Source organism: Carya illinoinensis, chromosome 2 (assembly GCF_018687715.1).
Source record: "Carya illinoinensis cultivar Pawnee chromosome 2, C.illinoinensisPawnee_v1, whole genome shotgun sequence".
Classification (NCBI taxonomy): domain Eukaryota; kingdom Viridiplantae; phylum Streptophyta; class Magnoliopsida; order Fagales; family Juglandaceae; genus Carya; species Carya illinoinensis.
Window position 1 is genome coordinate 35,351,794 of NC_056753.1, and position 22,218 is coordinate 35,374,011.

The window sequence follows — 22,218 nt, forward strand, 5'->3', positions numbered from 1 at the left end:
AATTTGAAAAAAATTATTACTTTATCAAGTGGTTGTTTAGAAGTTCTAGATAAGTTGGTGTTTTATCGTTTGTGTTTGTGAAAACAGCATTGATGCTGGCAGTAGAAAGCCATTCTTTTGTAAGCAGTGCCCTCTTTTTTCCCTCACATCAAGAGACCTTCACTAAAGAGATCAAATATCAAACTAGCATATTTCCTTGTACGCCGCGCTTTAGAGATTTAAACCATTCCAGTTTCTTACACTGCATATTTTCTTTTGATTTTGTTTTTTAACCTTCTTGTAGAAAATATGTACCGTATAAGAAAACAATTCTAAGCCGGCAACTTTTCCATATCATATATCATTCGACCGACTGGCCAGGTGCGCATTGGGGAGAGGGAGAGAAAGGAGCAGAGAGAGAGAGAGAGAGAGAGAGATGTGCAGCAACTAACTGGAATTCTTCTGAGAACGACATATTTTAAACAAAGGATGAAGCAATACAAGACACTGGATATAAATATTATACGGTTGCCAACTAATATGCAGAGAGTGCAGGAAAACATGTTCCTAGAAACTTCAAGCTTGGTCGAAGCAAGCAACACAAGATACTATTGCAAATTTGCAAAGATTATACAATTACGTTACCACCGATCTGATGTTTTTTCTTACTTCACTGTCCTATTATTACAACTATTTAATGGACAAACAAATAATGAATGGCTATGTGCTCAATGAAGGTGTCTAATCAAATTTAAAGATAAGAAAACTAAAATCTATCTGCTGCTACCTGAACTGACATTGTGGACTGGGACTCTGTCCCTCACTGGTAGATTTTCCACCATCAATTGGCTCCTCAATGTTAGTTTGTTTCCCCTGTTGCATTCAGTCGAAAAATGATAAGAAATCTTACAACTTTTGAAGCATAGCAAAAGTGATACTGTAAACTCATGTCTCATTGAACAAAATGATGCCTACCCTGCATGCTACTATAAAAGACATAAGGCGGATTTTGAAGTGTTTGTGCTCATAGCCAATCATCCTTCACCATATGAGAATATGGATAGAAACTAACCTTGTTCCGATCTCGCCAGCCAAGTCCAAAAGGGCGAGCTAGCAAGCCAGTTTTTCTTGCAGGCAGATCTTGCGTAGACTCTTGATTGCTTCCTACTGTTAAAGAATCTGGGTGTGAAGATCTACAGAGAAAGATTGCACTTAGATTTGACACGACTCTCATTCATAGGGGCATAAAATGCAAGCAATCCAGATAAAATTGCTATGCTGAGGGTGAGGGGAGAAGATGGGACTGTAAATAAGCAGAGCTAATGAAGAAAACAGAGACTGAGGCAACAGAGAAATTAGAAAAACAAAGAAAAAAGAAACATAAAAATTAGAAAGAAAATGTTAAAATCAGTACAAAGAAAATAATGATCAACTCTAATCAAATGGGGAATAATTCTGCCCAAGAAAAACTTATCAAAAATATCTGCACGCACTGGAAAAAAAGAGAAAACAATTGGATTCACACCGTGGAGAGGGTTGTGCTTTAACTTGGCCACATTGGTACTGCAAGGTAGCCTCCAGCATTGATTCTGCCATAACCACTCTCTTCTCCATTTCAGAAAGTGAAACAGTGGCCTCTTCATACTTTTCCTGCATACATATAGTTGTGTAGTGGAGGGTATTTTATCAAAAAGGAGCATAACATCATATCCAGCTCTGAAATATTGAAAAGCCAGAATAAAGTAGAGCCATTCCATCTAGCAAAACCATCGGGCCTAATTATATCATTGACTGATACAGACTTTAGCACATGAATATACAAATGCATGACACAAAGGAATAAAAGATATTGCAGCAGGATGTGCCAAACTAACAACTTTGATTTATAGATAAACTGAACAGGTCTGAGGGGCAGTGTCTGGTTTTGAATTCAAGAAATGCAGATGGAGTCCTTATCTTCTTTTTAATGGAAGATCCAGCCAGGCTGGTTAAATGCTTTTGTGTATGTGCCAAGGTCCATCCTCCATATTTTGCCACATTCTTCCACTTCATAGTATTTATTCGCCCAAAGTTGAGAATTTGATTAACATATTCATAGCAGTTCTTATCTCCCATTTCTTCTTTTTATTGTAAGAGGCATACACCCCTACACCCCACACTGCCTTTCACATCTTTAAGAATTTAGTACATACTAAAAAAGTAAAAAGAAGTATGACAGGTTGGGCAGTGTCGAATATCCAAGAACTTGATTCCAAATAGTAACGCCTAAGGCTATTACTGTTTAGAGCCAATTGAAGAAAGAAAAGGCAGCTAAAACCAAAAAAGTTAATGTACTTTTTGCAACCGGTAGTCTGATACTAATGGATTTGCTTGCCACACCTCATATCTCTGTCTTGAAATCCACGTAGGTGCCTAAGAAGCTAAAGGATTAGTAAAGAGAAAGTGATTGATTACTAAAATCAATCTGTTGAAGGAACAGAAAGAGAGTATACTATGATCTGAGATAATAGCAACCGTAGTTATGAGTAATTTGATTCATCCCATCCCATCAGAACAACCCCTCCCTTCTTTTCCCTTTAGGCATTTTTTATCAGTACGACATGGTACATGTCGCAGGGCATTACAAGATGTATAACAGAAATGAAACAGAATTGCATAGACATTACTTGAGTAATAACATGTCAACATCTTCTAAATGAATATTTTTTTATAGGTTCTCCTAAATGATATTTAACTTTTCAGACAGCGAAGGCCTAAAAAGAAGAAAATGGAGAAGCAAAAGCATGTTTTAAATAATCAGCTTGGTCAAGACAGTCACTTGGCCATATATTGAGATTGTGGCATTGCTTGGCTTTATAATATATATATTTTTTTGATAAGTTACTTAGCTTTACAAATATTTCAAAAGGATAGTCCATTAACAGGCTTTTGCACGGCTTTGACATGCTACAGAAGCTGTAAAGAGTCAAGTGATATACAGGCAACCAAACTTCACACCATAGGATACTGCTCCAAATTTTATAATGGTTGAATAGAACCCTCTTGCTTCAATACTTTTAAAATTTTCATAATATAATTCAATAAAGGTGGTGCGTGATTTAATAAACACCCACCACAACAAAACAAGATCAAACCAAATGCTAAAAAAATCAGAGGTTAAACCTGAAGCACTTGAGCAGCAAATCTTTGTGCTGCTGAATCTTGCTCAGCAAACCTGCGGGCATCTTCTGTTACCCTTTGCTCTTGCTCTACCCGCATTAAGACCTATATGATTATTTGCCAGCAAGTTATGAGAATATATGGTCTTCTCAAAGTAGGCAGTTAGAGAACATGGAGGAGAGATGAAACCTGAAGCATAGCATTTTCTTGTTCCTGCTTATCTGCAAGGGAACTGCGAAGTTCAGAAACCTCATGCTCTAACTGCTCAACCTGCAAATTGAATGTGGAATTCCCTTCTAACTAAAGTTTTCAAAGAATGAATAGAAACTCAGCTACACAACTAAGCATCTCTCTAAACAGAAATATTTTACATCCCGTATACCCTGGCACTCAATTGCCGCCGATTGTCCTGCTTGACCATTTCCATCAAAGCCGTCTCCAATTCCTCGGCTCTGGAAAAAGTAGGAAGAAGCCAGAATATCAATTCTGAATTAATGAAAAGCAGAAAATATGGCTCACTAAAGAACTAAAGTATTGCACGACTGAATTTGTGGTAACTGCTAAATCATACTTTGCAGACTAGATTGCATCAAGGAACTTGCCACGTTTCTATAAGACTGCCACCAATGTGGAACTTGGAGGATAAAGGGAAAAAATAAAAGGCAAAAATATAAAGAAAAGATAGCCCGAAAAGGGTTGTGGCCTTGAAATAGCAAATTATATTACATATACATGGAGGAATCCCCCACTCAATCTCAACGAGGATTTCATGTAACCACAGGGAGTGGCACAGACTGTCTGATGGATTGAATGGGGATAGAATAAGGTCCAGGAAGAAGAAGAAACAATTATAAAACAACTGCAGCACAATGGGAGACAAACAAATGAACAAGACCAAGAAGTACTACAATGACAAAAACCCCAGCCCACACAAAAAAATGGAAACCATCAACGTTTAATTTGAGATGACTGTTAGGAATTCAATGGGGAATATGCACCACCGGAGCCTAAAATCAATGACTAAATAAGCAATTGTCGACTCTATTCCAAGTAACCTTGACTTTTCATGCTTAAAGTATGCATGGGTATGCAGTATGCAGGTTTCATAGGTAATCAAGTCACTATCATCACAAAGCAGAGACATGGGAGAACATGCACCATGAAGTTGGCAACCCAGAAAGGAAAAGAAAAAAGAGTCCTGATATCAGTTAGAAACTGTACATCCAAATAAAACATTAACCTGAGTACAGCTGATCTTTTCTCGTCCAGCAACTTACACAATTCAACCTTCAACCACCCCACCTGCATGAAGTTCATATACTTGTGAGAAAAATAACTCTAATGTACCCTCTGCTAACAATTCAAAAAGGTCAAATCACTTCAACTACTGTCTATATTATGAAATAAAAGAATTAATACGTTCGGTAATTGGGTATTTTATTGGCTGAACAACCATACATGAGCATCCAGACACAAAATGATCAATTAACTTCATTGTTTCAAGGTTACCCAAATCATTATGCAAAAAGAAGACACAAATACCTGCTCTTGAAGGTCTTTGGCAGAATCGATCTCTTCACCCCCAGTAAGGCTAATAATGATTTCATCTGCATTAGTGGACCCAGACTCTGAACGAGATAAACTACCATTTGTTTGTGCATCAAGCGATTTTTCTGTTTTATTGGCTTCTATTATCATTGATTTAGGATCATGCTTAAACCCATACAACTTAGATGCCAAACCCTGAGAATTCCTCCAAACTTGAAGCCCCTTTGATCTTTCTGCAAGTGCAGTTGTTACTGCTGGTCGATGTTTATTTCTCAAGACTTGCAATCGAGTTTCATTTACATTTTGGTAACCCATGCAAGCAGTCAGCACAAGTTGACTGCTATCAAATGTTGAGCCAGCCAGTGATTGCAGCAAACTAACTGCATCTCCAGCATCCTTCGTTGCAACTAAAGAAGGGCCTGCATGAAACAGAGCTAAATTAAGTTTCATATCATAAAACAGAATTTTTTTTTTTAAAAAAAAAGACCCAATCTATTAACCATTACCATATAACTCCATCAAAGCAAGTGCCGTCCTAAATAGCATGACCCGGTTTCCTTCAAAAAGAAGCACATCCCAGATTCGAAGAACTGGAGTAAGGAGAAATCCATTAGATTATTTGTCAGCTGCAAAAAGAATCTATCCAATGCTAATTCTGACAATGAGAACGCAAAGGTCGGTATGATACCCGAGTGTTAGAAAATATGCCGATAAATTTAAGATGCACTCAGACACAGATAAGCTATCTTTAATAAAAAAAATAATAATATCAATAAAACCTGACCACTTTCCCATGGAAGCATGTTCATAAAAATGGAAAGGAACCACGGTCCAGTAACCCAAGCCACCTGCACTCCCTGGTAATCTAGATGATTGACTGCAACAGATGTAAAGGTGGCATAAAAAACTACCCAAAAAGCTTTGTACAAATTGCAAACTGCAAAGATAATAGCATATACCAATGATATACTAACCCAATTTTGGAAATCTCTCTCGCACCAACTCCTCAAAAACAAGTTGGTCAACCTGAAAAGACGCAACCGACTATCAGTAAAAAGCACCACCAATCTGTACGGTTATACTATAGATAGTGTGAGGAGCAAAACCACACAAACCAAGAGAAGGGGGGAGGAATAGCATACCTGAGACTCTATCATTTCCTCTGAGTAATAGCCATCAAAATAGTCATCAATTAGTGCCAGCAAGGTCCTGATTTTTTTAACCTCTATTAATAAGGTCATTTGAGTTGAAAAAGGAAACAATGCAACACAAATATGCTGCACAAACATAATATATTTATTCATGTATTCTTCCAGGAAAGAATGCATCTATAAACTTTCCTCCATGCAAGTCAGGAAGTATATATTCTGGGAAGGATTGTGTTAGATATTTCCGACCTACCAAAAAGCATTTTCTTCAGGCATCAAAAGAAGTAATAAGCCAGCAAAGAAATTCATGGCCTGCATGCAGATTGTATCCAATAAACTAAAAGTCAGCAAGATAGTTATCTTGAGTTCTATAACACAGAATGAATTTAGCAGCAGAACCAAAACAGAATTTCTGTAAGGAGCAGCATGCAAAAGACTCGTCACCCAGCAATCCACCATAAATCTTTGAAGCTAAGTTGGGAAAAATCCAGCTCAATAAATCCAGCTCCAATTTGCCATGAAATCTAGTGTAAAGGGAGCTAGAATTTCTCAACATTTAATAGATGAATCTACTTTCTCATTATTGCCATTCCTTATTTGGAATTTTCCCAGAATTGATCAGAAATTGTGGCTACAGAGGTTTTGGGCGCTTCGCTCGTGTTTCAAAAGTAGAAATGGTTAGTAAAAGGTTTGCCTCTTCTTTTTCTGTTTCTTATTGTATTTAAGCTTGAGGGTAGTACTAGTTATGTTATCTCAGCTCAACCGAGTTTCTTTCCATGTTATTGGTGTTTTATTTTTGGAGGTTGACCACTTTGCTCTTGTACTTCTCTTTGATTAAGACACAAACTACCTAACCACATCTTTTTAGTCAAGAAGCAGTTGCATGAACTCTAGAATCAAGGGTCTAGAAGTCACAGAACCATGTTAGTTGTTGGTTGCTGCCTTGCGTACAGAACTGTATGAATTTTGGACTGAGTGTTTTAAGTACAAATACCTGGCAGTACCCAACAGAGGGATTATGTCTAGCATATGCTGTAAGTAAGCGCCTCAAAGCATTTCTACCATTCACATCAAGAGCAGGATGGCCCGGGAATGTTCGAGGCAAATCCTGCACATAAAACCACTATCAACAAGTTAAGAAACTAGAATTAATTACACACAATAAAATTAGCACCACAAAATGAAGCTATTGGACATTAAAGTTGAATGATAATGGGATATAATGACCTTCTCAATTTGCCCTTTCCATTTCTCTGGAATGCATACAGCATCTGTAGTTAATCCTTCACTGTTATTGTCCAACTGCTTGCCATTGTGTTCCGTGCTATTGCCAGAATAACTTTCTGGAGCTAGAAGATCCTGGTAATACTTCTCGACATGACGTGACTTCACACCCGCAAAAGCTTGCCAAAGCTGAGATTTTGAGCATATGCAATTGCTAAGCTCATTCACCAAGAAATATACTTAACTACATAAAAAACACCCTTATAGCATTTTTGTACCTCCCCCCTGAGAGCCATAGGCACTCCACCGCGAACAAGAACTTCTAACTCTTCTTTCCAAGGAAACAATAAGTCTGGAGGGATCACATCAGTAGCAGCAACAGTAGCAGGAGCACTGACAGTATCACTCTGAGGAACATCTTGAATAGGATCAGACCTCTCTGCGTCATAAAACTCATCCTCAGAATCCTCCTCAGATGCTCCTTTAGAGGATCTAGCCTCCTCAATGGGAGAAGCAAGTGGCTTTCCACTTCCAGTGCATTGTTCATATTTTAATAAATTGGTTTTCTTCTTTACACGAATGCTCATCATGTCTTCAATGGCACAAAGAGAGGGTCTAATCTCAGTCCAAATATGGGCCTTGTGAATTTTTGTCTCCTTAGCTGAAGGCAACTCCTCCTTTCTGGCACCATTTTCAGCCAAATCATTTGAACCAAGCTTCTGGCTACTTAAGTCATCTCCTTCAACTACCTTCCCCGAGCTGGTGTCTGCTTCTTGTTCTGACGCTCCAGCATCTTTGGTTTTTTTGTCTTCTTCGGTTGATAATCCATTTTCAGGTAGTTGAGCTGCCTCTGCTTGCCTTTCCAGAAAAGACCTCCACCTATCTGATCTTTCTTCCTCTTCCTCCTGAAACAATTAATTTGATTAAATAAAAGCACACCATTCTCTGCTATTGCCTCTCTTCAATCTCCATTTGGTTGCTGAAAGATGTGAGAGGAAGAATAAAAACTAAATCTTGAGTTTTTCATTAACTTAGACCAGCCAAAAGTTAAAACTTGACTATGCCATATTTCTTCTCTGTATTTTTTTATTTTGCTCATTGTTTTTCTCAGCAACCAAACAAAGAGTGTGAATACTTAATACTAGGAAGAAGAACTAAAAGAGAATTAAACCTTGTAGATACTAGCATATTCACGGTATCTTTGTACATGCTGAGGTCTCACAGCAAACCCATAGGCGTCCCTGTTCACACCGATACTATTAGCTTCCAAATTCAATAAATCTTTCATTGATTACACTCCATTATCAAACACCAGGCAAATTCTAGGTCACAGCCAAAGCCAAATGGCCCAAAACCAAGTCCATTGCAGTATACTCGGTCACAAACAAGGGTCAATTAAATTCTGAGCACGACCGCAACTCAAATTATCTGGAATGTTGAATCGGCCTCAAGAGTTTGCAGCTCAGACTAAAGAGTTCCATATTCCACTTGAAAACTCGATTATACTTCCCATGGCGGTCGGCATTGCCTCGGCGCAACCCATACTAACTTGAAAACAACGCATTTCACACACTCCGTCTAACATCGCATCGTGGAACACACACTAAGTAAATCCTAAACTAAATCCATGCAACTTTTCACACAATTGAAAGCAAGATCACTGATAAACCACTAATCTATAAAGAACTTTCGGTATTGAAATACATATGAATATGTAAAAGTATGAAAACTAAAATGCAAGTCTCACTCATCAGAATCGAATCCGATCGGATAAATTTTCCGCGAAACATCGACAATTATATAACTATAAAAACCAGGGGGAACCTGCCAAAAAAGAAGTATATAACTATATAAACCGGAACTTGTTGGATCAGATAGAGACTGGGGAAACCCAAGGAAGTGAGAGTTAAATGCCACGGAGGCGGGGAAGGGAAGGACACGTGGAGACAGAAGAGATGAAGGGGGAAAGAAGGAATCGTACCTCTTGTGGTCGAAGGTGATGACAGAGGGGTTGAGGGCTTTGGTGGCCTTCATTAACGAGAACTTGATCGGTTTGAGTGGTGACTGGAGAGGCTGTGATTCAGTTCTTCGTTGGATTTTGTGGGAAATCTCGGAGTCCTGCTTCTTGATTTTTTTGTTTTTCTCCAACTGAACATCGAGAGAGAGAGAGCGTCTCCCGTATCGATATGGCGGAGGTGGAAACTTCCAAGCTGTGTCTGAGAGAGAGAGAGAGAGACAGAGATGCAAAAGGCCGGCCGATTGTGCGCTATTACCGCTCACGTTAATATTATTAATTATATGTGCTGGGCCCCACTGGTTTCTTATTTTTTAACGCAGGAGTAGAAAAAAGACTCATTTTTTGCTTTTGGCCCCTTGGATATTATTTAGCCTTTTCGGTCCATTTCTGGTATTTTTTAAATTATCTTTTGCTAAGAGACATTTAGATGAGTAATACTCTAATCTTATTTTATTATTATAATTTTATTAAATTTTTATATAAAATATTAGTTTTACTATATATAAACATAGTCGCGCATTAATCTGTGTATCAATATTGATTTATTCATACTTAAAATTTAAATTAACACTGTTTTCAATAAAATCTACTTTTTGATCAATCACATCATATTGATGCACATATTAGTACACAATTATGCTTGCAACTATATTTTTCCATGAGATATAATAAATAATTTAATTTTTTAAAATTTTAATTCAATTTTTTCAAATCTTAAAATAATAATAATATTAAAAAATAATATTTTAATAATATTTTATTTATTTTTATCTAAAACATCTTATCTTATCTCTCTATTCAGACAATTTCTAAATCTTTCTTACCTATCAACCAATCAATAAAAATGATTTTCATTCTAAATTCTCAATATCCAAATTATTAATTTTTAATATTATTTTAATTTGTATCCGAATTATTAATTTTATTTATAATTAACATGTTAAAAATAAAAATTGTTAACTAAAAGAGCTTGTCAAGATTGTCTTGAGGTGGACATTGCAATAAGTCGATTTTATTTAGATAAATTAGGAAAAGCATGGGCGACTCAGAGTCATGATGCACGTATGTTTTTGCACCTTTGGAGCGCATGAAATGGCTAATATGTGCGACCCCAAGCCGAGCGCCCTATGCATGTGATTAAAAATTGGGTAATGTTTCTTTAAAAAAAAAAAAAAAAAAGGTAATGTTATATATCATATTTTTATTTTATTTTTATCTTATTATATAAGATGTGACATATTTATTATTAAATAATTTTTTATTATTTAATAATAACAAATGCGACGCATCTTATATAATGAAATAAAAATAAAACGATAATATAATGTATATAATTTATTTTAAAAAGGTTACTCAAAATCAATTTCTATTAGATAAATGCTACAAATAATTATTATACCTGCGTCTTTATCTAGTCGAAACGTAATTAATCATTTTTGTCATTTTATTTATATATACATATATTTAAGTATTAAAATATAAGAATAAAAATAATAAATCGTAAATTAAATAGAGGTGCGTGGTGTAAAAATTTAATGTAGAATTTCTCATCTCACCAGGGCGCTTGCTCCGGGATTAGAGAGTCAAAATAATGGATCCAAATGCAAAAGCCATGTTATTTCTTTGCATGGTACGGCTCCCAAACAGAACCCCATTGGTCCGAATTACTAGAGCTGGACTTGGGGAATGGTAGGGTCCCTTGCAAAACTCCATTCATACACAATTCTGAAAACTTTGAAGTTCTTAAAATCAAACAAGTATCGTTTCTGACTACACGTACTTATAACATCCATTTGTAATCGTGGATAAAATCATAGGTTCATATTTTATTTACATATAAATATAAATTAATGAGTTTTAAATTCTTTTTTTTTTCGCGCATTGTATGTATTTACAATTAGTTATTTTGGTAACACCGAATGCATTTCGCATAGGAATTAGCTATCACGTCGACATCGTCGAGAGATCATTTTGACAAGTCAAAATTTTGGGACCAACCTTACGAAAAATGGCGAGGTGGGCGCACAAATCAAGGAATATGAATTACATCGTCGGCTTAACACGTCGAGAAGCGTCAAATAATAATTGAAATAAAACCTCCCCACAAATTGGCTATCGCGGCGACTATTTCTCAATTTATATTTATAAAATATTAAGAAAATACATAAAAATAAACTGACAATTGACATAATATTATAGATTTGTTTGATATATTTTATAATAAATATAATTTTAGAATTTAACTTATATATTAAATCATCTCAATTTATAATTTATTTTCGTATAATATTTAAAATATTTCAATTTACATAGACTAGGCGAAAAGCTGAAGAACGTTGCAAGCAAAAGGGAAACGATTCACGAATCCATCGGGGAAGCTAGTAGAGCTGGAGATTGCGCAAAAAATAAGGATACGCATTTGTTTCTTTTTCTAATAAGAGAGAATCTCTGGACTTCTGAACCAAAAGTCGAACCCAACAGAGTCAGTGCAACTACCGCGTCGTAAATTAATACCGCGAACCCCATGTCATGCCTGAAATTGCCCACGGCAGCAGCTTCCTTTTACACCCACAAGCCCTGCGGCTGCCACCTCAACCTCACCCAATGGGTCCGCACTACAGCTGCGGCCGCGGCCGCGGGCAACAACTCTGTCGCCAAACTAAAGCTCAAACCCATACCCTTCGAAGCCCTGTATTGCAACAGGAACAGGGAGCAAATACCCGCTATTTATAAATGTGGGTGGAGGATAGCCCCGTGCGCACCATTCACACCCTCGGCGCACGATAAACTTGCCCCTAAAGCAATAGGGTTTCGTGGCGTCCACCAAAAGCACTCCCCCGCTCTCTCTTTACGCAGCAATAGCTCCGAAGAGAAAGGAGGATTTTCCGCCTCTGGCTCTGGGTCTTCCGAGTCAGGTCTCGTGGCAGATATGGGTACAGAAAGCCAGGACCGCCACGATTTATTCCAATCGCCGCCGTCAATGCAGAACCAGCAGCAACAGAAAGAACAACAGCAACATACTTCGAAATTGCTCACATTACCCACCATCTTAACGCTCGGTCGCGTCGCCTCTGTACCGCTTCTCGTAAGCGGTATATCCATATTTTTGCTTCTTTTTTCCTGTTAATCTTTTTTACGAAACCAATGCGTTGTTTGAGGAATGGGGCGTGTTAGTTTTCATGATCCAGTCGCAATTTGGTTGAAAAGTTTGAAACTTATTGTAATTGGATGTCCCGGGTGCGAATTTTTTTTTTCTTTTGTGAATTTTGAAATGTATGCGATTTTTTTTCGCTGACAATTATGGATTGAACTTTCGGTAATGATTGAGTTTGGCAGCGAGAACAAATATAGATTGTTTATTCCTAAAGCTTTAGATAATAAATTGTTTTTTTTTTTGTGAATTCGATCTCTGTTTGGATCTTTATGATGTTGGGATTTCGGGTTTTTTTGTTCGTCAAATTTCTGTATTTTTGTTCATCTCGACTTTGGTTAGATTGCGAATTGAGTTTATCTTTTAATCAATCCAGTAAACCTTTGAATTTCAGATTTTTGTTTGTGTAATTCATGCCTGCAAGATATGAAGGAAATTTGGTCGATTGAAATATGTGTTGATGATATATATGGTTGATCGATTTCCTGATTTTTATTATGGTGGTGTGCCCTGGTATTCTGAGCTGCTATGGAGATTGCCCTTGTCATTTCTTATATGTGTTCCTGTAGAGATTGCTTAGTTTGGAATTGCAGAGGATTATTGAGTTGGTTATATGTTTTAGTGGTCATAGCATGAAATCCTTGCATTTCACGAGATTAACATTATCATATCATTCATCAGCCTTCTACGTAGATAGTTGGTGGGGACCAACTGCTACGACAAGTATTTTCATCTCTGCTGCAGTTACTGATTGGCTTGACGGCTATCTTGCTCGGAAGGTATTCTAGTACTTTTCTTTCAAACTGTATTGGGAGCAAACAAAATAAAATAAAACAATTGTTCTGAAAATGTTTTTAATTTTATGACATCTTATATGGGCTAAATCCTTGAATAATTTCAGATGAGACTAGGATCTGCATTTGGTGCATTTCTAGACCCAGTAGCTGACAAGGTATAGTCTTTCATCTTTGATCGGAACTCTTTTTATTTATTTATTTGCACTGGGTGTCTGAGAACAAAGTCCCAACTAATCCGGGGTGCACTTGTGGGAAACTCCTTGCGAAGGCCTGTGCACCTCGGGTAATTCAAGGGGAGGTCTAGTCCGATGACCCCTAAAATTTGTTTGCGCCCAAGAGAATTTGAACCTTAGACCGGAAGTGAGCATACCATCAAGACCAAGGTCTTTACCACTTGAGCCAACCCCTAGGGGTTTTTGATTGGAACTTTACAGCCTTTTGCTTTTAGTTAGTTGATACCATAAATGTGCTTTAATTAACTGGCAAGACTTGTAGGTTTTCTCGTGTACTTGGTCTATGTCGACTTTTCTCATTAATTAAGTTCTTCTTTATTGATAAAAAAACTACCAAGAAACATTGACGAGTTATCTTTTTATTGTCATGCCTACCAAATGCAGCTTATGGTTGCTGCCACATTGGTCTTGTTGTGTACCCAACCAGTGGAAGTTGCCATGTTTGGACAAGTACCATGGCTATTCGCTGTACCTTCAATTGCCATAATTGGTAGGGAGGTAATATGTTTTACCATTAATTGTTTTAATCCTTCTTAGCCATTATATTTATACACATATGCACCCACACTCATGTGGGGATTGTTGGCATGTAAGCTTTGGATGCTATACACAAGTTGCAAATGAGCTCCCAAAAGTAATTCATTTCAATTTTGGCTACAAGATCGGGACAAAACATGCTTTTTTTTAGGTGAAATATTTTCTATATTTACAGCTCCTCTACCTTCAGGGCTTTATGGTCCAGCATTAAAGCACTGTTTGGGTGGGTTTTTCTCTCATGGCTATGGTATACTACTTCACAGTTCACAGTTTAGAAAAATTCACTCCATTGTGGCCTTCATTCATTTTTACAATATTTTGGTGTTGTCTTTGAGCACAGGTGGAGCCCATCATGGTGAACCCAGTTGTCCTTGCATTTGGCATTTCTTACATCTTTTTGTTTATCTTCCTCAAAAATTTTCCTTCTTCCCTTTGCCACTAGTGTCTAGTGCACCACTTCCTTGGATCACCACCAGTAGCAAAGCTTTAGGATAATTCAATGGAATCCTTGTTACTTTGGTTGAGCAGGATCTTTTGTTCCTGCATGCGTGAACGGTGTGCGTGCATATTTGTGTTAACCCCCAGTAAAAAGTATTATGCTTATATCTTGTTTGCTAATATTGGTTTATGTTTGAGTTGATTATTCATCAAAAAAAAGAAGTTAGAGTTGATAGCAGATCTCTTACAGATTATTCTGCAACTTTTATTTAGATAACTATGTCTGCAGTTAGAGAATGGGCTGCTTCCCAGAATAGTAAGCTTTTAGAGGTTTGTTTTTCTCTTTCCTACACTTATACTTTTGTTTCCAAAGACATTGGAACTTTTTCATGGAAATACATTGTAAGAACGAATTTTTTAGGCTGTTGCTGTAAATAACTTGGGGAAGTGGAAAACAGCCACACAGATGACCGCACTAACCATCCTTTTGGCTACCAGAGATAGCAGGTTCATTCTTATTTCTCTTGCCTATTGGGTTATTGTTGTTCTTGGTTAATCAGGATTCAGAATGATTATATGTTTCCTTGAAATAAAACTCGGTGAATATTTTTGGAAGTATCTGACTGTTTGTCTTATTTTTTTCTCTTTCGATTTGTCCCCTCATTGTGTAGTCTTGGAGGGCCGGGGGTTTTTGTAGCTTCTGGAGTTGGGTTGTTGTACATCTCAGCTGGACTCTCTGTATGGTCATTAGTTGTGTATATGAGGAAGATTTGGAAAGCACTGCCAAAGTAGATTTGCCAGCTTTGCCGGTGGTGATACTAATATATATACTCCTCACTGAGGGATTGTTTGGATGCGGGAACAGTACTTGAAGTTCTTCACACACAACCCCTTAAGATGATTATCTTCAAGTAGACGAAGAGCAAAGATTTTTCATAAAAGCTTCCCACTTTTTAAAGTGAATTTAGGTTGAATTGTTTTAAAGGGGTCAGTATCACTTTGTTTATGGCTGTATCCAAGGTCTTAAAGATCACAAAATTACCATGTTGGCATATCTGCAGGGAAATAGTTTGATGTAGATGTTTGAACAATTTTTTCTCCATCTTCAATCTTCATTATTTTTTGTTGGAGCCATGCTTGTTTTGGCTTGGAAAATGGTGGATAGATTGGAGGATTTATAAGTAATTTGGTTGTTATTAATTTCTTGAAGTCGAAATAGTTTTCTTGTCCTATTTTGAAGTGTAGAACATGAATTACAAACCGTTAAAAGGTATACAGCTTTTGGTATTTTACAGAGGTCCCATGCTGTATCAACTGTTTACATTATGGTAAACTGCAGTGTCGCGATTATGCCCAAAAAAGTTTAAAAAGGTTCAACGCGGATTGTAGGTAATTGCAAGTTCAATAGATTGTTACAAGCCGAAGACAGCATCTAAGTATACCCAGATACCCGATCCAGAACCGGTTGAACAGTCCTAAAAACAGGACCCCTGCCATTGAATTAATAGGTTTCTTTCTTGGTGTAGATCAACTACTTAACAAAGCATGAAATAATGCTCAGTGCTTACATGAGCAAATTGAAGGTTATTCCTGGATTCTCTTATTCGAATGGGATCCAGAGATTGGGCACCTGATATTGAAACATTATTAATATTTAAAGTTCGTGGAGAATAATTATAATGATTAATGAGTTTTATTTATTCGAGTAAAAAAATCTTGTGAAAAAAATAATAATATCATTTCAAATTTTTTTTTTTTTTGGAACCTGTTTAATTCAGTTACAACTTTGCGCTCACTGAGTTAAAATCGTGAACAAGTCAGGACTTAAAGGGTTAAATCATATTTCATTTTCATATACAATAAATATAGTATTGCTTCGAATATAATGGAATCACAACAACAATAAACACGTTGACCTTGTTGCGTTGCCTTCGAATATTACTGAGAACCTGTCAACAGCTACCATATAAAGGCAACAAGTCAAAGTGAAACTGACTATTATCCACATGTCCACGGTAACATTTTTTATTTTGTAAGCAAAACAGTGTAATCCTATCTACCCTCACAAAACTTTAAAATAAAAATAAAAAAATACATTTCCCTGTCTAGCTGTTTGATCCTATCATTTATTTATTTATTTATTGGCACGGCGTGTCCAGACAAAGTCCCGACTAAAATCCCATTTGACCCTACCATGACTATGTGGGAAAAATGTTTCCAAGAATCGGCACTACACATTCAAAAGAAAAAAAAAAAAGTGTTTGAAAATAGAAAAGATGTTACTTTAACTTCTCCCTCTGAGGGTGAAAGAAAAAATAATGTTTCTCAATACAAATTGAAGAAAGTAAGATTCAAGGATAGACATTCATAACCTCTTAAACTAGGTGTTGGGAAAGATACCGCCACCTCCTCTGATTGAAATTAAGGGTCCATGCCAGGAGCTGCGACTGATCAGATGGGAGTCGAGAAACAAAACAATAACTGTAATATCGTCATGAAAATGTCTTCTCACCCCTCTGTCAATCTTTTTCAAGTCTGAGTACCTCATTTCTCTTTTTTTGGCTGCTTCACAAAGCGCAGCTTTGACAAGTTTTCGTGCAATGCCCTGCAAAATATAGGAAATATTTAAATACCTCCTGCAGCAAAAATCAACGAATAATGACTTACAAGGAACTCATGTTAGCACCTGCTTCACAGAACAAACCATTTTCTAGTGGGTTACAAGAGAATCTCTAGTTATTTGTGATTTTCACAGAAAGTATCTACCTTTCCCACATGAAGAAGATTATGCTATCACCTTCAACTTACTGAAAGGAGGGGGAAAAAAGGCAACAGGCTTCTAGTCTTAAGTTAATGAAGGAATTAAGGTACCACTAAGGCAGCATTGATATCATCCTTTTCCCAAAGACAGTCAGAAATAAACGCATGGCAACAATATCCAGCATAAATATGAACGAAACTCAAAACTAGAAATAGGAATCCTACACTCCGTGGACAGCTCTGAACAATGTCAACTGCCTCCTGATTGCTTAGGTTCTCCCATAGGCCATCCGATGCAAATATAAGAAATTGATCTCCAGGGTAGAGTTTCTGCACCAATATCGTTGGCTCAGCTTTAAGAATTGGCTCATGGAAGGGTTTAGGCAGTCTAAACTTCGACAATAAAGGCTCTCTGTTGAACTCTGCCTTCTTCAAATAGGCATCGCCTATGGATCTTGAAACCTGCAAGAGTACCAAAGATCCGTCAACAGAGTGATTGTCTATCCAGTCATTTCATCCTTGTGTAAGCACCATGCTGATTTCCCGAGGAGAAATCTTCCATAAGTCATGAACCATGCTCAGCTTTCTGATTTTGGATATGCAAAATGCTAATAGTGCATTCTCTTAAAAACCCAAAAACTTGAAGTATTTCAAACTAATACCAATAAAAATAAATTCTTAAAATTCAATGCCTAAACTTGCTTGGTGAGACAGAAGGAAAATTCTGATAGAAACCTGGAGCAAGCTATAATTGAGGATTAGATAATGGGTGTACTGTATGCGTCCATGTGGAGAGGCCATTGAATATAGAGAGCCATTCGAGAAACAAATAGGAAGCATCTACTGGTTCAGCCCTCGGTAAAAATTTATATTAGTTAAATAAGGGGAAAATGATAGAGTTGAGACTATGGATGGCCAGAGGAGCAGGTTTCAGACATGGCATCCCAAACCAAACCCTACAGGTTCAAGTTTGCCCTGACCAAGGATATAAACAGAAATCTCAAAACTATCCATTATAACTAATTCATATCTTCTGTTCAACCCAACAGCGTATCCTTGATTAATAGAGTCACGTACAATCAGAGGGCTTTGATGCAATTACTTAACAAAGGATATAAAATGACAGACTGTTTAGTTTTTATTTGATAGGTAAAACAAAAGACAATTTAGTAAAAGATAAAGAAGGAAACTGAAAGAAAAAACTTATAGAAAACAAAGCTCCCAAGAAATCACCTGTATAATACCCTTCACACGCCACACCTCGTGCTTTAAAACGACAATCTGTGGATCATTGGGATGCAGCGAATGCAACTCCTCCCTCACAGATTCCATACTTGCATTGTGCTCACATGATAATTGAACAGCTTTAAACACTTTAACAGCCTTCTCCTGTCTTGCTAACACCACCCGAGAATCTCCTGCATTGGCAATGTAAAGCAATCCGCTACATATTATGCCTACCAAACAACATGAACCAACAGAAGCAATTTGTGGCTTGCTTAGCCACTGATTCTTTACTAGAGAGAGGAATTCCTCTTCAGTTGCCAAAAATGCTTTGTTGATAATATCTGCTGACATTCCCTGATTCTCTGACGTGAACTCTGCAGCACCAATAGCTGTCAAGTCAGTAAAATATGCATTAGCTTTAATTAAAAAGATCTTAAGATGGGGTAAAAACCAATAAATAAATAAATAGAAAAATCAGAGAGAGAAAGTAAGGATCTCAAAATTAAATTATTTTCCAAATCTTAACATGTAAAAAAAGTATCATTTTCCAGGCGATATCATCCATGAAATATTATTTCTAATAGTCACTCGCATTATCACTAAATAGTAAGATAACTTCGTGTCAACTCTCAATTGAAGGAATTTTCGAAGTGCAAATAGTGAAAACGACAATTCAACAAATAATTAGCCACTTTGAGAATAGAGGAGCCCAAAAATGAGAAGCCATCACACAAATATATTAACTAATTTCACAAATGCAAATGAATTCACTTCTCTTGATATTGGTGGAAGAACAACTTACTCTTGATATTGTTAAACAGGTGATCATTTATGAATTGGGCAGCTTCAGGTCCTCCATGCCCATCATAAATTCCAACAAATGTTCCATGGGGACCTGATTCAAGCAAACTCATTGACCCTGATTCAAGTTGGCTATGGTCTTCCAACAGATTGTTTGCTTGAATTATTGCCATCGAAAATTCTCCATTCACATGCTGTCCTGAATCCTTGGACCACAACAATCCATCAACCCGACCACTTACATCACTGCGATCCCTGGAATTTTCACCCTCAACAGAAGGTTTCCAACAGGGCGACACAATCCTCAATAATGCAGCTGATACCATACCTTACATGTTCTCACCCAAATGACCCGGCAATCAAATTATTCATCAAATGTTTATGAATACCAAGATCAAACCCTAGTTTCTGCACTAATTTATCCTCAATTACCAAAAGATAAGTAATCTATCCCGGAAATCAATACTCATTGATGAATACAGACACCATTAATCTGTAAACGTGTAAAACATCATATACGTTAATGGATATATGCAGAAAGTGAAAAAAAGGAAAGAAAAAAAGACAAGAATAGTAGACAACATCATACCGCGCACGTATTCAAGATAACAAGAATTTTATGGGTGCACGACACGATTTTGAGACAAAGACCAAATTGCGGACACCAACAGCCTGCACGGTTGTGAAAGAACAATAATAAAAAATAAATACAGGAATCGTAAATATATACGCGTGCAGTAGAATATCCCGAAAACGTTTTTGATGGGTACGAATAGAAAATGTAAAGCATAAATTTACAAGAGAAAACCAAATATAACTGACATCAGTATGGCATCTATTCAAGATCAAACAAAGAAATGGGTATTCTACGAAATTATTGGAGCATAACACAAGATCGAAACGTGCACCACTGATTTGCCAGCGATTAACGATCATACAAATTTATGGGTATATGATGAGATTAAATCAAATAAATTACAAGAGAAAATAGAACAATTATGGCACATAATTAACAATACAGGAACCTCTGAACGTACCTTGAATCTATGTTATGACAAATATTCTACCCCTGAGAGTGTACAGTTTCGGAATTATAACCTTAGCTGGAAATAACCCATGTAGCCGATGGATTAAACAGATCATCAATATCGGAGATTGGAACGTTCTGACAAAATAAAAACGATTTGCCAGAACGTTTGAAGGGGTAGATCTGGAGAGAGAGCGAGAGATAGAGAGAGAGAGAGAGAGAGAAGGGGGGTGGGGGAAGGGAAGGAGAGATGTTATGGAGTTGTCGTTGGCGCTTGTTTCTCATTTATTTTTATTTATTTTTCTTTCTTTATACAGCACGGTTTAATTTTTTTCCTCTTTTTTTTTTTTTAATTAACTTTTTTCTTTTTATTATCTAATTATGATTTGACTTTTGACTTTGACGTGCAATAAACCAGGGCAACCTTTGCTCATCTGCCCTTTCTCCTTTAAATAGAAAAATCTCCCTTTTATGAACAATTTTGTTTGAAAATAACAAAATTATAATTTTATAATATTCTTTTTGTTTTACAATTTTAAAATGTTAAATTATTTTTTATGATTTATTTAGAAGTTTAGAAAAGTTGTAATAATTATATAATAATTAAATAAAAAATTTAAAAGTATCTATATTAAAATATTGTATGAATGTTGATATAAGATGAAATAGGTAAAAAGATTTGTGAAACCAATCCATTCAACAACACTTATCAAGTTGCTATATGGTTCTAGCAACATGATGAGTGTGACTCGCAATCTACTTATCACGAGTTTGGATTAAAAGAAATGCTACAATGAAGTTTTACATAACACACTTCATTATTGTCAGTTATGTGATTTATCATTCTTGTTATTCTATTTAAATATACGTGTATTTAAGTATTAAGATATAAAAATAAAAACGATAAATCACATTAATAAGTGGATGGGTGTAGATTAAGACTTCCACGTAGAAGTTTTCGTAAATTAATTAAAGAGGTTCTATATCTGATTAGCCAGTCATGGCTTCAACGTCACCCTATTCTGCATCTACCATAATATAAGATGATGTTTAATTCCTATTCTAAGAGAGCATCAGTCTCACTTAATTTCCACTCTAGGGAGTGATCCAACATTCCTAACAAAAATCAAATAAAAAGTAGGAATTAAGACTTCTTGCTTTGATAGACGTACGACTGTTTTACAAATTTGGAAATAATTGGGTAGAATTGCAATACTCAAATCAAGGAAATCTTAACAGTTTTTGAATTAGGTGTCACAATCACAATTGATTGATAAGGTCTGTTATTTTTCTTAATCACCTTTTAAATAATTATTGAGTTCAATTTGGTTGGTTGTATCATGGGAGCCAAACAGAGCAAGTTTCTTTCTACTATTTTATTATTATTTTGATCTTATTAATAATGCCAATATATTTTTATGAGAATTGAGTTCAACATTTATTTCCGGCTACAGGAGAATATTTTTGCAAGTGAATTGATAAGGATGTGCGCACTCGCTGACGCAATAGGCAGCAGTCAATTTAGAATTTTGCTGCATATCCTTAAATAATCTTTATATATGCATTTTGTATATTGATAGTGGAAATTATCAACCTTCAACATTTGATGTATTTCAGACCTTTTTATTATAATACTAAGCATGATTGCTTGGAGGAAAAAAGAAGGATTGGTCAGTGCCTTCTGATGTCGTTAGTGTTGCCTTTAATCTCCAGCCCCACCTTTTACGTCTTCCTTTTCGCCCTCAAGCATTTGAGTTTATCTTCGATGTCTTACCCACGCACGTAAGGATATATTACCCTCAGATAAAAGCTCAAACTCACATGGGGTGCCGAAGTTAGTGGTAAGCAGTAATGGAAATCCACGTGCTTGTAAGCTGCTGCAAAGACTGCCGGAAACAATTCAATAGTCTGAGAGACCCAAAGATAAGCGCAATAATCTGGAGGAGTCTCCAGACGGGGTTTAATTTTTACATTAGAAGACTGTCTTGAAAATCCAATTACGTATGCTATATCCCTTGTCTTGATTGGGATTACCCGAGCTTCTAAATGGAGGTATGGAGTTCGAAACATCCTCTCCATCTAATGTAAAAAAAAAATTAAATCCAATTATGCATATTGGTCTATTTCAGCAGTACTGTTGCATCTTCATGTTCTGTACTATCGAGAGATTTG

The 22,218-nt window shown here is 36.4% G+C and overlaps 3 protein-coding genes across 5 annotated transcripts; 1 reads left to right on the forward strand and 2 right to left on the reverse strand.

Moving 5' to 3' along the window:
• Nucleotides 1-469: 469 nt before the first annotated feature.
• LOC122301343 (ecotropic viral integration site 5 protein homolog) lies at nucleotides 470-9,320 on the reverse strand. 2 transcript variants are annotated; one of them, XM_043112619.1, is made up of 19 exons: nucleotides 9,040-9,320; nucleotides 8,230-8,299; nucleotides 7,337-7,963; nucleotides 7,062-7,247; nucleotides 6,829-6,942; nucleotides 6,088-6,146; nucleotides 5,829-5,895; nucleotides 5,661-5,712; nucleotides 5,471-5,563; nucleotides 5,193-5,276; nucleotides 4,681-5,105; nucleotides 4,379-4,440; nucleotides 3,521-3,590; nucleotides 3,328-3,408; nucleotides 3,142-3,243; nucleotides 2,314-2,391; nucleotides 1,505-1,629; nucleotides 1,052-1,172; nucleotides 470-852 (listed from the first exon to the last, which is right to left on the reverse strand). In XM_043112619.1, the coding sequence occupies exons 1-19, from the start codon at nucleotides 9,090-9,092 to the stop codon at nucleotides 763-765; spliced, it is 2,559 nt and encodes an 852-aa protein (XP_042968553.1). In that variant the 5' UTR covers nucleotides 9,093-9,320; the 3' UTR covers nucleotides 470-762. The 2 variants fall into 2 exon arrangements, with proteins under 2 accessions (XP_042968553.1, XP_042968554.1); XM_043112620.1 differs by lacking the exon at nucleotides 2,314-2,391.
• A 2,072-nt stretch (nucleotides 9,321-11,392) lies between these two features.
• LOC122301348 (CDP-diacylglycerol--glycerol-3-phosphate 3-phosphatidyltransferase 2-like) lies at nucleotides 11,393-15,463 on the forward strand. Its single transcript, XM_043112627.1, has 7 exons — nucleotides 11,393-12,167; nucleotides 12,908-13,005; nucleotides 13,128-13,178; nucleotides 13,641-13,754; nucleotides 14,505-14,561; nucleotides 14,653-14,738; nucleotides 14,903-15,463. The coding sequence occupies exons 1-7, from the start codon at nucleotides 11,600-11,602 to the stop codon at nucleotides 15,021-15,023; spliced, it is 1,095 nt and encodes a 364-aa protein (XP_042968561.1). The 5' UTR covers nucleotides 11,393-11,599; the 3' UTR covers nucleotides 15,024-15,463.
• A 1,028-nt stretch (nucleotides 15,464-16,491) lies between these two features.
• On the reverse strand, nucleotides 16,492-20,321 carry LOC122301347 (probable protein phosphatase 2C 38). Of its 2 annotated transcripts, none has more exons than XM_043112626.1 (6): nucleotides 20,057-20,321; nucleotides 19,609-19,691; nucleotides 19,021-19,512; nucleotides 18,225-18,592; nucleotides 17,217-17,453; nucleotides 16,492-16,836 (listed from the first exon to the last, which is right to left on the reverse strand). In XM_043112626.1, exons 3-6 carry the CDS (start codon nucleotides 19,343-19,345, stop codon nucleotides 16,612-16,614), a joined length of 1,155 nt encoding a protein of 384 aa, XP_042968560.1. In that variant the 5' UTR covers nucleotides 19,346-19,512; nucleotides 19,609-19,691; nucleotides 20,057-20,321; the 3' UTR covers nucleotides 16,492-16,611. The 2 variants fall into 2 exon arrangements, with proteins under 2 accessions (XP_042968560.1, XP_042968559.1); XM_043112625.1 differs by having other exon boundaries at nucleotides 18,225-18,607; nucleotides 20,057-20,320.
• Nucleotides 20,322-22,218: the final 1,897 nt, after the last annotated feature.

Coding starts and splice junctions, on each gene's coding strand:
- LOC122301347 (XM_043112625.1), bottom strand. CDS start 19,345: ATGGTATCAGCTGCATTATTGAGGATTGTGTCGCCCTGTTGGAAACCT. Junction 17,454..18,224: donor GTGTGAAGGGTATTATACAG/GTGATTTCTTGG, acceptor GTACTCTTGCAG/GTTTCAAGATCCATAGGCGA. Junction 16,837..17,216: donor TTCAGAGCTGTCCACGGAGT/GTAGGATTCCTA, acceptor TATATTTTGCAG/GGCATTGCACGAAAACTTGT.
- LOC122301343 (XM_043112619.1), bottom strand. CDS start 9,092: ATGAAGGCCACCAAAGCCCTCAACCCCTCTGTCATCACCTTCGACCAC. Junction 5,106..5,192: donor TGCTTTGATGGAGTTATATG/GTAATGGTTAAT, acceptor TGTTTCATGCAG/GCCCTTCTTTAGTTGCAACG. Junction 3,591..4,378: donor AAAAGATCAGCTGTACTCAG/GTTAATGTTTTA, acceptor TACTTTTTCCAG/AGCCGAGGAATTGGAGACGG.
- LOC122301348 (XM_043112627.1), top strand. CDS start 11,600: ATGTCATGCCTGAAATTGCCCACGGCAGCAGCTTCCTTTTACACCCAC. Junction 12,168..12,907: donor TGTACCGCTTCTCGTAAGCG/GTATATCCATAT, acceptor ATCATTCATCAG/CCTTCTACGTAGATAGTTGG. Junction 13,179..13,640: donor TAGACCCAGTAGCTGACAAG/GTATAGTCTTTC, acceptor TACCAAATGCAG/CTTATGGTTGCTGCCACATT.